The sequence below is a fragment of the Girardinichthys multiradiatus genome, chromosome 5 (assembly GCF_021462225.1).
Source record: "Girardinichthys multiradiatus isolate DD_20200921_A chromosome 5, DD_fGirMul_XY1, whole genome shotgun sequence".
NCBI classification, from domain to species: domain Eukaryota; kingdom Metazoa; phylum Chordata; class Actinopteri; order Cyprinodontiformes; family Goodeidae; genus Girardinichthys; species Girardinichthys multiradiatus.
In genome coordinates this window covers 11,719,386-11,731,543 of record NC_061798.1, presented here as the reverse complement: position 1 = coordinate 11,731,543, position 12,158 = coordinate 11,719,386, and the positions used below count along the sequence as shown (strand labels likewise).

Sequence of the window (12,158 nt, the reverse complement as noted above, 5' to 3'; positions counted from 1 at the left end):
ATGCAGTAGTGTAAAAATATATATTTTTTGTGAACATATGTTCAAATTTCAGTGAACCTTCAAATGCATAAACTTGTTTAACAATTCTCCACCACCTGCAACCTTTGCATCTCTGCAGCAGTACTGCACTTATTTGCATAACTTACCCAAGCTTATTTTGGTATGATCTTTAAATAGCTGTCAAATTCTCTCATAGGAAAGTATTTTTCTTTACTGCTGGTCTTGGATCCATCTTTACAAATGCAAACCATTTGTTTGGCTGCAGGAATAATGTAAAATAAAGCAAGGTGTGTCACGATGTCAATACTTCATAGAGTTAAATTTTCAGCTGCAAGACTTTTGAGGCTATTGCAAAGAAAACATTTATGATCCCTTTAAACACTGGCACATTTTTTGCTAAAAATTAAACTGGACAATTTATTATGTGGATGAGAGGAAAAATATCTGCATTACAGTGCTACTAAAGCGCAAACAGGAAATGCCATCCCCATGGTGAAACATAGTGGTAGTGGCAGCATCATGCTGTGGGGAAAGAGAGAAAAGTTGGTCAGAGTTGGGTGAATGGAGCTGAATAAAGGACAGTCATGGAAATAAAACAGTTGGAGGCTGCAAAAGATTTAAGACAGGTGGAGGTTCACCGTCCAGCAGAAATACCTAAACATACAGCCAGAGCTATGAGCGAGTGGATTAAATCAGAGTATATTAATGAACAACCAAGAAGTCCAGACCTAAGTTAAATAGAGTATGTGTTTAGAACTTGAAAATTCAGGTTCACAGATTTTCTATACAGCTGTAATTTTAGTGAAAGGTGGTTCTACAAAGTGCATGCCACAATTTTCCACTTTTTGATTAGAAATGTTAAAAACCCTTTTATATTCACCATCTCGTGGTACTTTGTGTTGGTCCGTCACTCAAAATCCCTAATAAAAACCCAAATGTGAAAATGTTAAGCGGTATTAATTCATATGCAAGGCACTGTTACACGTGAAAGCCCGTTGGTGCCCAGTGTCTGCTGAAAGTGTTGTCATTGTCCTCAATTTGTGGTTCACGTTTTAATGTGAGAGGGTGTGGAGCACTGACTGAAACTAGGTCACGAAATTACAAATTGGTTTGCATTTGGGTAAATTCTGGGAACCACTACTTTCAAAACGTTATGTTAAGATGTTTTTATTGAGCCTACAAATAAGCATATTCTGTTAATTATTATGACGGGTCAGTTTGTTTAGGAGCCAATAAAGCCTTCTCAGTTCCTTTATTTATATACATTTTCCTCCCTTTGTAGCCTTTTGACCACTGGGTGTCATCCAAGCAATAAAATTGCCAGAGGAACATGAGGTTCTCTGAGCTGCATGACTCACAGCTGGGCTTGTGTGAGGACCTTGGCCTGGGTAATGGTTGTGTAATGAGTAAGGAATGAAGTCTGAGGAGCCCACCGCGTTAATATTTAGTCATGCGAGGTGACTGCATTGAAACAGCTGGAAAATCTGTATAACACGCGTACTAAAGGTAGAATTTGATTTAAAGAATTTGGACCGTGGGGAGCAAAGCAGCACCTCTTCAGGGCTGCCCTCCTCCCCATAAACACACCTCCCCTCGGTGAAATGTATGGAAGCACTGCGGCAGACTGCGTGTATTTGCAGGCTGCATGGCTGCCTGGCTCAGCGTTCAAAGGCAGAGCGGAAGATAGGAGGAGGGGAATGACTACAGCAGGAGAGGAGGAGGAGGGAGGGTGGACAGTTTCCTTTCTGTAACACACGCCACAGGAACACACCGCCGGGGAAAAAACGAGGAGAGGGAAGAAAATAATAACCAAGAGAGCGAGAAGGAAGCACCGCAGCCCCTCCGTCTGTGCGCCCGTCCTTTTTTTGTTGGCTCTTTTTCCGTTTAAGCCCCAGAAAACGTTTTCCCCCCTCTTGCGGACTAACATGGACAAAGAGAGCTCATGAGGAGGACTGACTTTCAGTGAACCTCTTCTCTGGAGCTGATAGGGAGGAAAAAGGCGACGGGGAAGACATGTTTGAGGGGCTCTTCGTCTTCTGGTTACAGTAGGCTGCTGTCGGTGTTCCACTCTAAACACTCGGCTCCGGTAAGAGTAGAGGAGGCTTTAAAAAACGGGGAAAATGGAAAGTGAGCTCTGCAGCCAGTTGGTGTGTGTTTAATTGGTTTTGTTATGGTCTGAAATAAGGCAGGCCTCTGAGTCAGCCCGGCAGTAAATAAATACACGGAGAGCAGAGAAGGGGCTACCTGCTTAGCTTCCAATTAAAACTGCTTTTTATTTTACAGGGACAGTTTCATATTTGTTAGAGTAAAAACAAAGCAGGCTTTTAGCTATTTGTTGCTAAAGAAATTTACAAACACACCAACTCTTTATAGGGTTTATACAAGGGCCCAAAAAAATCGTGCCCTATTAAGACGTTTTTCTTTATCCTCCACCGTCAGGCTTTAGGCACGGAGGTGCAGAAAATTAGGGTAGGCGATCTTAGCCTCGGTTTAGTTCGGGAAAAAAAGGAACAAAAGATTTTTTTAAATGTTAATGTCGACCGACGTCGCATCCATCATGCTGCCGGTGTCCCGGGCTCTCCTGGACCGGGACAGAGAGCTGGACACCATGGCCGGGGTGCACGCCAACCCGGGCGGCGCTCCGGCGGCTGTGCGGGGCATGAAGCGCGGGGACCCGGAGCCCGACGGCCAGGCGGCGGCCGCGCTGGTGGACGCGGCCGGGGCGGAGTGCAAGCGGCCCCGCATCGATGGCTCTGGAGGGATCGGCGAGGTTGGACAGGTGAGGACAGGAATCGATCAATAAGGTTGTTTTTATTCAGTATGTATCTGTTTATCCAGCTGATGGTTTGCTGTTGGAGCTGCAGCAGAAGGCCCTGCATGCACTCTACTGCTTCCATTACCAGCTGTGAGGGAAATACCACCATGTCTCACAGCTGCAGTACTAACCAGGAGTTGTGCACGTTTACATCAGGCTGCTGCTCACACGTCCTGTTCAAACTTTTAAAAGACATCATCTGGTTGGTAAATATCCTTCAATCACAGCTTAGCTCCAGCACTGGGTGGCCAATGTAAACCAACCTGGCCTTTATGTGGCATAAACAAAGTTTGCAATGTCTTATATTGATATGCCAATGTTAGGGTAGCAGTATAAATGCACAGATCAGCCTTTTCCCGGCCGATGCAGGTTTCTGATTCTTAAAGATTTTCTCCTATTATATTCTGGACTATAAAACAGGGAAGAAAGTGCTGCAGGTCATTTAAATTAAAATCCAAAGAGCAATAAACTCTTCTGCTCATTTAAACATCAAACCGTATGTCTCTAACATTTATCTGATTTTTACTAAACATTAAAAAGGGAATCAAAGAAGCTCTTTCTCACCCTCAGTGCACCAAATATGGCTATCTTGTTGTTAATAGAGCATCACAGGAAGGCAGGGGGGGTGCTTGCGATATCATTAGAATGGATTATGTAGGCTGAGGTACTCGCTGGAAGACAGAAAGCTATTTCTCCGCCGCTGAAAGAGCCAGTAATGGAGGTGAAGTGGCCTGTTCGCTCCTGTTTGGGCAAACTAAATGGCTTGCTTCAGATCGTCATCCCGTCTAGTGAGTGCTGACACACAGTGCTTGCTGTAATGCACTTACACACATGTGAAGGGAGGGTGAGGGCCCTGTATATGTATGTGTGTGTGGAGGGGGTGAGCTCGGATCAATCGCATTCGGGCTCTAAAACGTATCGAACTGCCTGGCCGGACAGTGCGGAAAACAGAGTGGTAAAGGTACTCTCTCCCCTTCTCACCCCCCTCAATGGTAGCCCCTGTTGGTACTGCAGGAGCAGATTTGCACTATCAATGGCAGTAAAGAGGCTTTGTCTCCAGCTTATGGGATCACTTCGCATACTGCAGGGATCTAAGATTCTTATTTAAAAGGGAAAAAAAAAACTGAGTGGAAGCCTAAATATCAGTGACATGTGCAGTAAATGAAGATGAATGTTATTTGTGTGGAGCTGCTATAATCAATTAATAGAAATGTGATGATCAATTAGTAAAATCATTTTTCAAGCAGACATACCATAGCAATGTTAGCCTTTCAGCTTGGAAGGCAGCATATATCATTGTGAAATGTGATGTTTGTTAGTTTATTGCATCTGACAGGTTGTACATTAAAGATGATTTCATTGAGAAAATAAGAAAGTGAATTTAGACGGCTATGGATACCAAAAAACTGCTTCAAATTTGGCTTCTGTGAGACTTCAAACAGTTATGGTCGATGTTAGATTGGAGTTTGACTTTCAAAAAACTCCTTAATAGACTTTGTAATGTGACCGTTTACAGTAATTACCGTCAAAGCTCATTTTGTGTGTGTGTGAAAAAAAATGAAGACACACAGAGCCTTATGAAAGTATTCACACCCCTTGAACCTTCTCATATTTTGTCACAGACTTTAACATAGAAAACCTGTAAAGAGTGGCATGCTTGTGTATTCAACCTTTAAATAATAGAACCACCTCGCTGCAACTACATGTGCAAGTATTTTTGGTTATCTTTTGTCAGCTCTGCATGTCTCTTGCCCTTTCGCCTTCATTGCATAGCTCAAGCTCAGTTTTGTTTTTAATTTGTAAGTCTTGCCATAGATTCTTAGTTAGGTTTTCTACCCTGATTGGTTTTTATTTAGTGCCATCATCCCCACAGCATGATTTACCACCACCATGTTTTACCAGGGGGATAGTGTGTTCATTACATTTGACAGTTTGTTTCCTCCATACTTAAGCTAAAAAGTAAAAGGCTGTTCTTGTCTGAGTAGAGTAGCTTGTTCTATGTATGTCCCATGTTTCCTTAATGAGAAACTGCAAACAGGACATGTCACGCACTACTTTCAACAAAAGCTTTCGTCTTGCTGCTTTTCTATAAAGGTCATATTTGTGGAGTGGACTGCTTATAGTTCTGCTGTTAAGGGCTTCCCCCACCTGAGCTGTGGATATCTGCAGCTCTTCCAGATCTACTGTGAGCTCTTTGCTGTGATTTCTGAATAATTCTGTCCCTTCCCAGCCTGTCAGTTTCGGTAGACAGCCATGTCTGTGTGGAGTTGTAGTTGTGCCACAGTATATTTTTCCCATTTCCAGATGGTGATTGAACATCTCCTTTGAGATGTTCAAAGCTTAGGATGTGTTTTTTTTTTATAGCCTAAACCTGTTTGTGTTTCTTTGTCTTCATGGTGCTGTTTATTCACTAATGTTGGTTATACTGGATATTTTTCTCCAGGTTATCGGAGTAAAGGGACTTAAATAAAAATACATTTCACACTTTTGTGGTCTGTCACAGGAAATCTAAATAAAATACATTGAAGATTATTGTTCTAACTTGATAAAATGTAGAAAGGTGGTATACTTCAACTTTTTCCATTTATTTTTGCGAGGTACTAAATTCATTTTCCTCCAACCCGCTGATGCCATAAATATTCTACGGTTAAACTGAGCTAAACGGCGTTCACTTTTCAGACTTTTGGAAGCTCATTTCCAAGAAAACCCAATGAAAGTCTGTCTGTTAAGCTAATCAGCAGAAGATGGAAAATATTACAGCTGCCCTGACTGGCAGAAGCAACAGAGTTGCCCTTACTTAATCCTTTCCATCCTTCATGTAAAAAAAAAGAAGAGAAAACTTTTATTGCTGACATCATGGCAAGATTTGAACTTTGACCTGCCTGTGAGGGCAACACATTCGGGTGTGGTTGAAGCAGTGAGTGATATTTTAGCACTGCCACAGTTTAACAATGAGAGTTTTATCCACTTGGTGTGATGTCTTCACTGTGCAGGGGAGGACATGCTGTGTCAGGTCAGATCTGCAGAGTTTTAGCCAAGCAACAAAGCATTGCTAAATTAGTGCAGCATGAAGGAGGTGACTGAATGTTCAGCTAATGCGGCCAAATTAAAGGCTGCGGGTCTAACAGGAGTTTGAGCTGTACTTGCAAACCAAGGGTTTGGATTTTATATTGGCGTCTGGCTCGCTGCCGCTAACTTCGCAACATGTAATCAGTCTACCGTATTTTCCGCACTATAAGGCGCACCGGATTATAAGGCGCACCTTCAATGAATGGCCTATTTTAGAACTGTTTTCATATATAGGGCGCACCGGATTATAAGGCGCATAGAATAGAAGCTACTGCAGTCAAACGTTTGACTGGGGTTGCGTTATGCATCCACTAGATGGAGCTGTGCTAAAGAGAATGTCAACAAAACAGTCAGTCAAACTTTATTAATACACTACAAACCAGCGTTCTGATAACTCCATTCACTCTCATGGTAAGGTCTCCTCTACATAGAATTCTATTGAATAGAGCCAACCGCACGTTAGGAATGCATTGGAGTCTATGAAGTTGAAGTTGAAATCAAACGTTAGTTAAAACGTGAAAGGGAACTTTTCCCTGATTCAGTAAACACGTAAAAGAAACAGTTTGATGCACTAAATCAAACGTTAGTACTGTTAACCTTTCCTGTTTCTGTCCCCTGACCGTAGTCTGATGACACAGGGGAGACGCTTTCTCCAGGGCCGAAGTTACTAGTTTCCTCGGGGTTAACTCCCTCACTCATACGTTGCTGAGTTGAGCATGAAGAAACAGCATCAAAACACTGAGTTGTTGACCAGATTTGGGGTTCTTTTTAATGACTTTGCAGCACGTAAAAACACAGGGCTTACAGACTCATACACCGCTGCTCCGGTCGCCGTCTCTACCCACCCCACACACACAATAATACCAACGTCACTCCTTCACTCTTGATTCTCAGGTACGGCAGCACACAGCGCCACCTCTGTCCGGAGGAGTAATGTCAACATCTTCCATACACACACGAAACATACACCCCACACACTGAGCTTCTAATCACATATAGTTCAGGCAATTCCTGCAACAGTACATTCAAACGTTATACACACACAAGTGGTGTTGGACTAGGAGTAAGCACAGTACAGGTGTTTACCGCTATTACTTCGGCGACGCCCCTGACTACGGTAGCCGTAATGCTGCAAGCGGTGCGGCTTTGTAGTTTACCAGTCGTACTGAAACATTTTGACAGAGCGCCGTGTACAACCAGTATGGATCAACCAATTAACCAATTGATCCATATATAAGGCGCTCCGGATTACAAGGCGCACTGTCATTTTTTTTAAAAATTAAAGGTTTTTAAGTGCGCCTTATAGTGCGGAAAATACGGTACTTTATATTCATGTGCCGCGCCGGGGAAGTCCTGTTTTTATTTTCAGGATGGCAGGGGATTTATAACACCTCTCATCTTCAGCTCGAGTCAGATTATTGGGAATATTGAGAGGAGGTTGTTGGCTTCAATATCCGTCTGGCCTGCTGTGAAGCACTTGGTGTTATGCGGTCGCTCTGTGTAGGAATCGGGTCTCTCTCTAACCTAATATGGACCTGCCCGGAGTGGCAGCGCAGAGGACAAATGACTGGGCTAGAACATTATTATATGTGGATCACCCTTTCATGCTTTAGTCCCAGCCACAGCATTGAAATGAAACAAAAACATCTCGAAAAAATGTCCTCATCCAGCTGACTGAAAACCTTTTTAATTTTTTGAGCTTCTTTAAGTTTCTGGGAGAAATCGGACTGATTTGCATTTCTGAGGTACCAGCAGTGTTTTGGGATGCAGATCTGCTGAAGAGTTGATGTGCTTAAAGCGTAATTATTATCCTGTATGAACTGCAGCTGAGTGCGTTGCTCCTGCTGTGTTCCTGGTGCTCAGCTGTATAATAAGACCAGTTTATTTGAAAAATAAGACACCAGAATTTGCTTTCTGAGATAGTTGAAGATGTTTGATGGCGTAAGGCTTTTTTTCCTCCACGTTTTGAGATGATGCCAGTACATCATCATCAGTACATTGCCTGTGTGTTAGTATGTATAAATATTAAGCTTTGTTTTAAAGAATTTCTGTTCTGTGTCGACCCTTCCAGTTCAGATTTGGTTTTAGAGAGGTGATCAAATGCAGTCCAGATCTCTTAAAAACAGTGAAACAATCCTTTAATAAGACCAGTGGTGACCAAACGTTTTGCCACATGGTCTCAAATCATCAAGTTGGAAGAACTTGCGGAACAAAACAAATGTTTATTTTTTTCTTTAAACCCCCCAATCTTTTTTATTTATTTTTTTATTTTTGTTTACCTACTCAAAAATACACTACACATTAAACTTTTAAGTCAAACAAATTGTCATTTTTAACAAAGGAATCATTGTGGTTTCAAAGCATAAACAGGGGTTTGTAGGTTTGCCTTAAGAAAGTTTAGATGTTTTAAAAAAAAATTTTTGGAATGGGGGTTTGACAAATTTTTGTTTTCTTGTCCATTACAGATACATTAACTGCCTTATTTAGCAAAGTTGTTCCTAATATTTTCCATTTTAATATTTCAAAATTTCGGTAGGGTGTGTTCCAACTACAGGGGGATCACACTCCTCAGCCTCCCTGGTAAGGCCTACGCCAGGGTATTGGAGAGGAGAGTCCGACCGATAGTCGAACCTCAGCTTCAGGAGGAGCAGTGTGGTTTTCGTCCCGGCCGTGGAACACTGGACCAGCTCTATAACCTCTACAGGGTACTCGAGAGTTCATGGGAGTTTGCCCAACCGGTTCACATGTGTTTTGTGGACCTGGAGAAGGCATTCGACTGTGTCCCTCATAATGCCCTGTGGGGGGTGCTCCAGGAGTATGGAATCGGGGGTCCTTTACTAGGGGCCATCCGGTCCCTGTACGAGCGGAGCAGGAGTTTGGTCCGCATTGCCGGCACTAAGTCGGACCTGTTCCCGGTGCATGTTGGACTCCGGCAGGGCTGCCCTTTGTCACCGGTCCTGTTCATAACTTTTATGGACAGGATTTCTAGACGCAGCCAAGGGCCGGAGGGGGTCGGGTTTGGGGACCAGTGGATTTCGTCTCTTCTTTTTGCGGATGACGTGGTCCTGCTGGCCCCCTCTAGCCAAGACCTACAGCATGCGCTGTGGCGGTTCGCAGCCGAGTGTGAAGCGGCTGGGATGAGGATCAGCTCCTCCAAGTCCGAGGCCATGGTACTCGACCGGAAAAGGGTGGCTTGTCCTCTTCAGGTTGGAGGGGAGTTCCTGCCTCAAGTGGAGGAGTTTAAGTATCTCGGGGACTTGTTCACGAGTGAGGGAAGAATGGAGCGGGAGATCGACAGACGGATCGGTGCGGCTGCCACAGTAATGGGGGCGCTGTGCTGGTCCGTTGTGGTGAAGAGAGAGCTGAGCCGAAAAGCAAAGCTCTCAATTTACTGGTCGGTCTACGTTCCTACCCTCACCTATGGCCATGAACTTTGGGTCATGACCGAAAGAACGAGATCCCGGATACAAGCGGCTGAAATGAGCTTCCTCCGTAGGATGGCCGGGCACTCCCTTAGAGATGGGGTGAGGAGCTCGGCCATCCGGGAGGGGCTCGGAGTAGAGCCGCTGCTCCTCCACATCGAGAGGAGCCAGTTGAGGTGGCTCGGGCATCTATACCGGATGCCTCCAGGACGCCTTCCTCGGGAGGTGTTCCAGGCACGTCCCACCGGGAGGAGGCCCAGGGGACGGCCCAGGACACGCTGGAGGGACTATGTCTCTCGGCTGGCCTGGGGAACGCCTTGGGCTCCCCCTGGAGGAACTGGAGGAGGTGTCTGGAGAGAGGGACGTCTGGGCGTCTCTGTTGAGTCTGCTGCCCCCGCGACCCGGTCCTGGATAAAGCGGAAGACGACGGCGACGGGTAAAAATTTATCTACTTATAATAATACAAAAAACATCTCTACCTTTAACAACCGGCTGTGCAGGGGGCAAATATGTACCATTCTGTAATTGTGTTCCAGGGGCCACACAAAATCGGTTCAGGCCAAACTTTTGACACCCCTGACTTATCACCTGACTTGTACCTTTCTATCAGCATCTAACTTTAACCAGCAGCACTATATGGCCGGTAATAATATAGTCAAACTTATCCATCAAGAGCTGAAGAAAAACTGCTTCCTTTCCTTTGCTTTCCTTTCATTTTTTTTTTTTTTTCAAAATATGAGTCACAAAGTGCTCACCTTCATATACAAGTCCTTCTCAAAATATTAGCATATTGTGATGAAGTTCATTACTTTCCATAATGTCATGATGAAAATTTAACATTCATATATTTTAGATTCATTTCACACTAACTGAAATATTTCAGGTCTTTTATTGTCTTAATACGGATGTTTTTGGCATACAGCTCATGAAAACCCAAAATTCCTATCTCACAAAATTAGCATATTTCATCCGACCAATAAAAGAAAAGTGTTTTTAATACAAAAAACGTCAACCTTCAAATAATCATGTACAGTTATGCACTCAATACTTGGTCGGGAATCCTTTTGCAGAAATGACTGCTTCAATGCGGCGTGGCATGGAGGCAATCAGCCTGTGGCACTGCTGAGGTCTTATGGAGGCCCAGGATGCTACGATAGCGGCCTTTAGCTCATCCAGAGTGTTGGGTCTTGAGTCTCTCAACGTTCTCTTCACAATATCCCACAGATTCTCTATGGGGTTCAGGTCAGGAGAGTTGGCAGGCCAATTGAGCACAGTGATACCATGGTCAGTAAACCATTTACCAGTGGTTTTGGCACTGTGAGCAGGTGCCAGGTTGTGCTGAAAAATGAAATCTTCATCTCCATAAAGCTTTTCAGCAGATGGAAGCATGAAGTGCTCCAAAATCTCCTGATAGCTAGCTGCATTGACCCTGCCCTTGATAAAACACAGTGGACCAACACCAGCAGCTGACACGGCAGCCCAGACCATCACTGACTGTGGGTACTTGACACTGGACTTCTGGCATTTTGGCATTTCCTTCTCCCCAGTCTTCCTCCAGACTCTGGCACCTTGATTTCCGAATGACATGCAGAATTTGCTTTCATCCGAAAAAAGTACTTCAGTCCAGTGCTGCTTCTCTGTAGCCCAGGTCAGGCGCTTCTGCCGCTGTTTCTGGTTCAAAAGTGGCTTGACCTGGGGAATGCGGCACCTGTAGCCCATTTCCTGCACACGCCTGTGCACGGTGGCTCTGGATGTTTCTACTCCAGACTCAGTCCACTGCTTCCGCAGGTCCCCCAAGGTCTGGAATCGGCCCTTCTCCACAATCTTCCTCAGGGTCCGGTCACCTCTTCTCGTTGTGCAGCCTTTTCTGCCACACTTTTTCCTTCCCACAGACTTCCCACTGAGGTGCCTTGATACAGCACTCTGGGAACAGCCTATTCATTCAGAAATTTCTTTCTGTGTCTTACCCTCTTGCTTGAGGGTGTCAATAGTGGCCTTCTGGACAGCAGTCAGGTCGGCAGTCTTACCCATGATTGGGGTTTTGAGAGATGAACCAGGCTGGGAGTTTTAAAGGCCTCAGGAATCTTTTGCAGGTGTTTAGAGTTAACTCGTTGATTCAGATGATTAGGTTCATAGCTCGTTTAGAGACCCTTTTAATGATATGCTAATTTTGTGAGATAGGAATTTTGGGTTTTCATGAGCTGTATGCCAAAATCATCCGTATTAAGACAATAAAAGACCTGAAATATTTCAGTTAGTCTGCAATGAATCTAAAATATATGAATGTTAAATTTTCATTATGACATTATGGAAAATAATGAACTTTATCACAATATGCTAATATTTTGAGAAGGACCTGTATGGGGCTCCTAATAATAGCTTACACTTGTTTCAACAGATGGAGTACCACACTGACCTGATAGCGCTTTGCAAGACAGTTTTTCGAGAAGCACCGCAGCTTTTTGTCTTGTGCCACAAGACCTTGTAAGACACTTAGAAGACATTCTCACGTGCTCTCTCTCTCTCCTTTGGGCTGATCACCTCTCTGCATCATCATGGTTAACAGTTTTCCATCTGCAATGCAATTTCTTAATTCACATGATTTCACTTGACTTTAACTCCCTTTGTTGGTGCTAAGGGTCTGAACTAGACAAGGGGATAAATGGGATTTAGTGTTTGCAAAAAAAAATATTTATTAATGATCCAGAAATGTATAACTTGTTTATTTCTTTTATTTAAAATAGAAAATCAAAAACATTTTCCACAACTGCCAAAATAAGATACCATTTGTTATTACAGTTAAGATATATATTATTTTGATACAGGGACCTAAAAACTGTGGGTTGGTGCTG

The 12,158-nt window shown here is 43.8% G+C and overlaps 1 protein-coding gene across 4 annotated transcripts in view; it reads left to right on the top strand.

The window, feature by feature from the left end:
* The first annotated feature begins 1,490 nt into the window (after positions 1-1,490).
* LOC124868162 (RNA binding protein fox-1 homolog 2-like) overlaps positions 1,491-12,158 on the top strand; it is a 71,674-nt gene continuing 61,006 nt past the window's right edge. Inside the window, exon 1 of one of the 4 annotated variants that reach the window (XM_047365023.1) lies at positions 1,491-2,779. In XM_047365023.1, coding sequence (XP_047220979.1) covers positions 2,528-2,779 — 252 coding nt within the window. In that variant the 5' untranslated portion in view covers positions 1,491-2,527. The remainder of the gene's footprint in view (positions 2,780-12,158) is intronic. The other 3 variants (XR_007038256.1, XR_007038257.1, XM_047365022.1) reach the window with 3 other exon arrangements.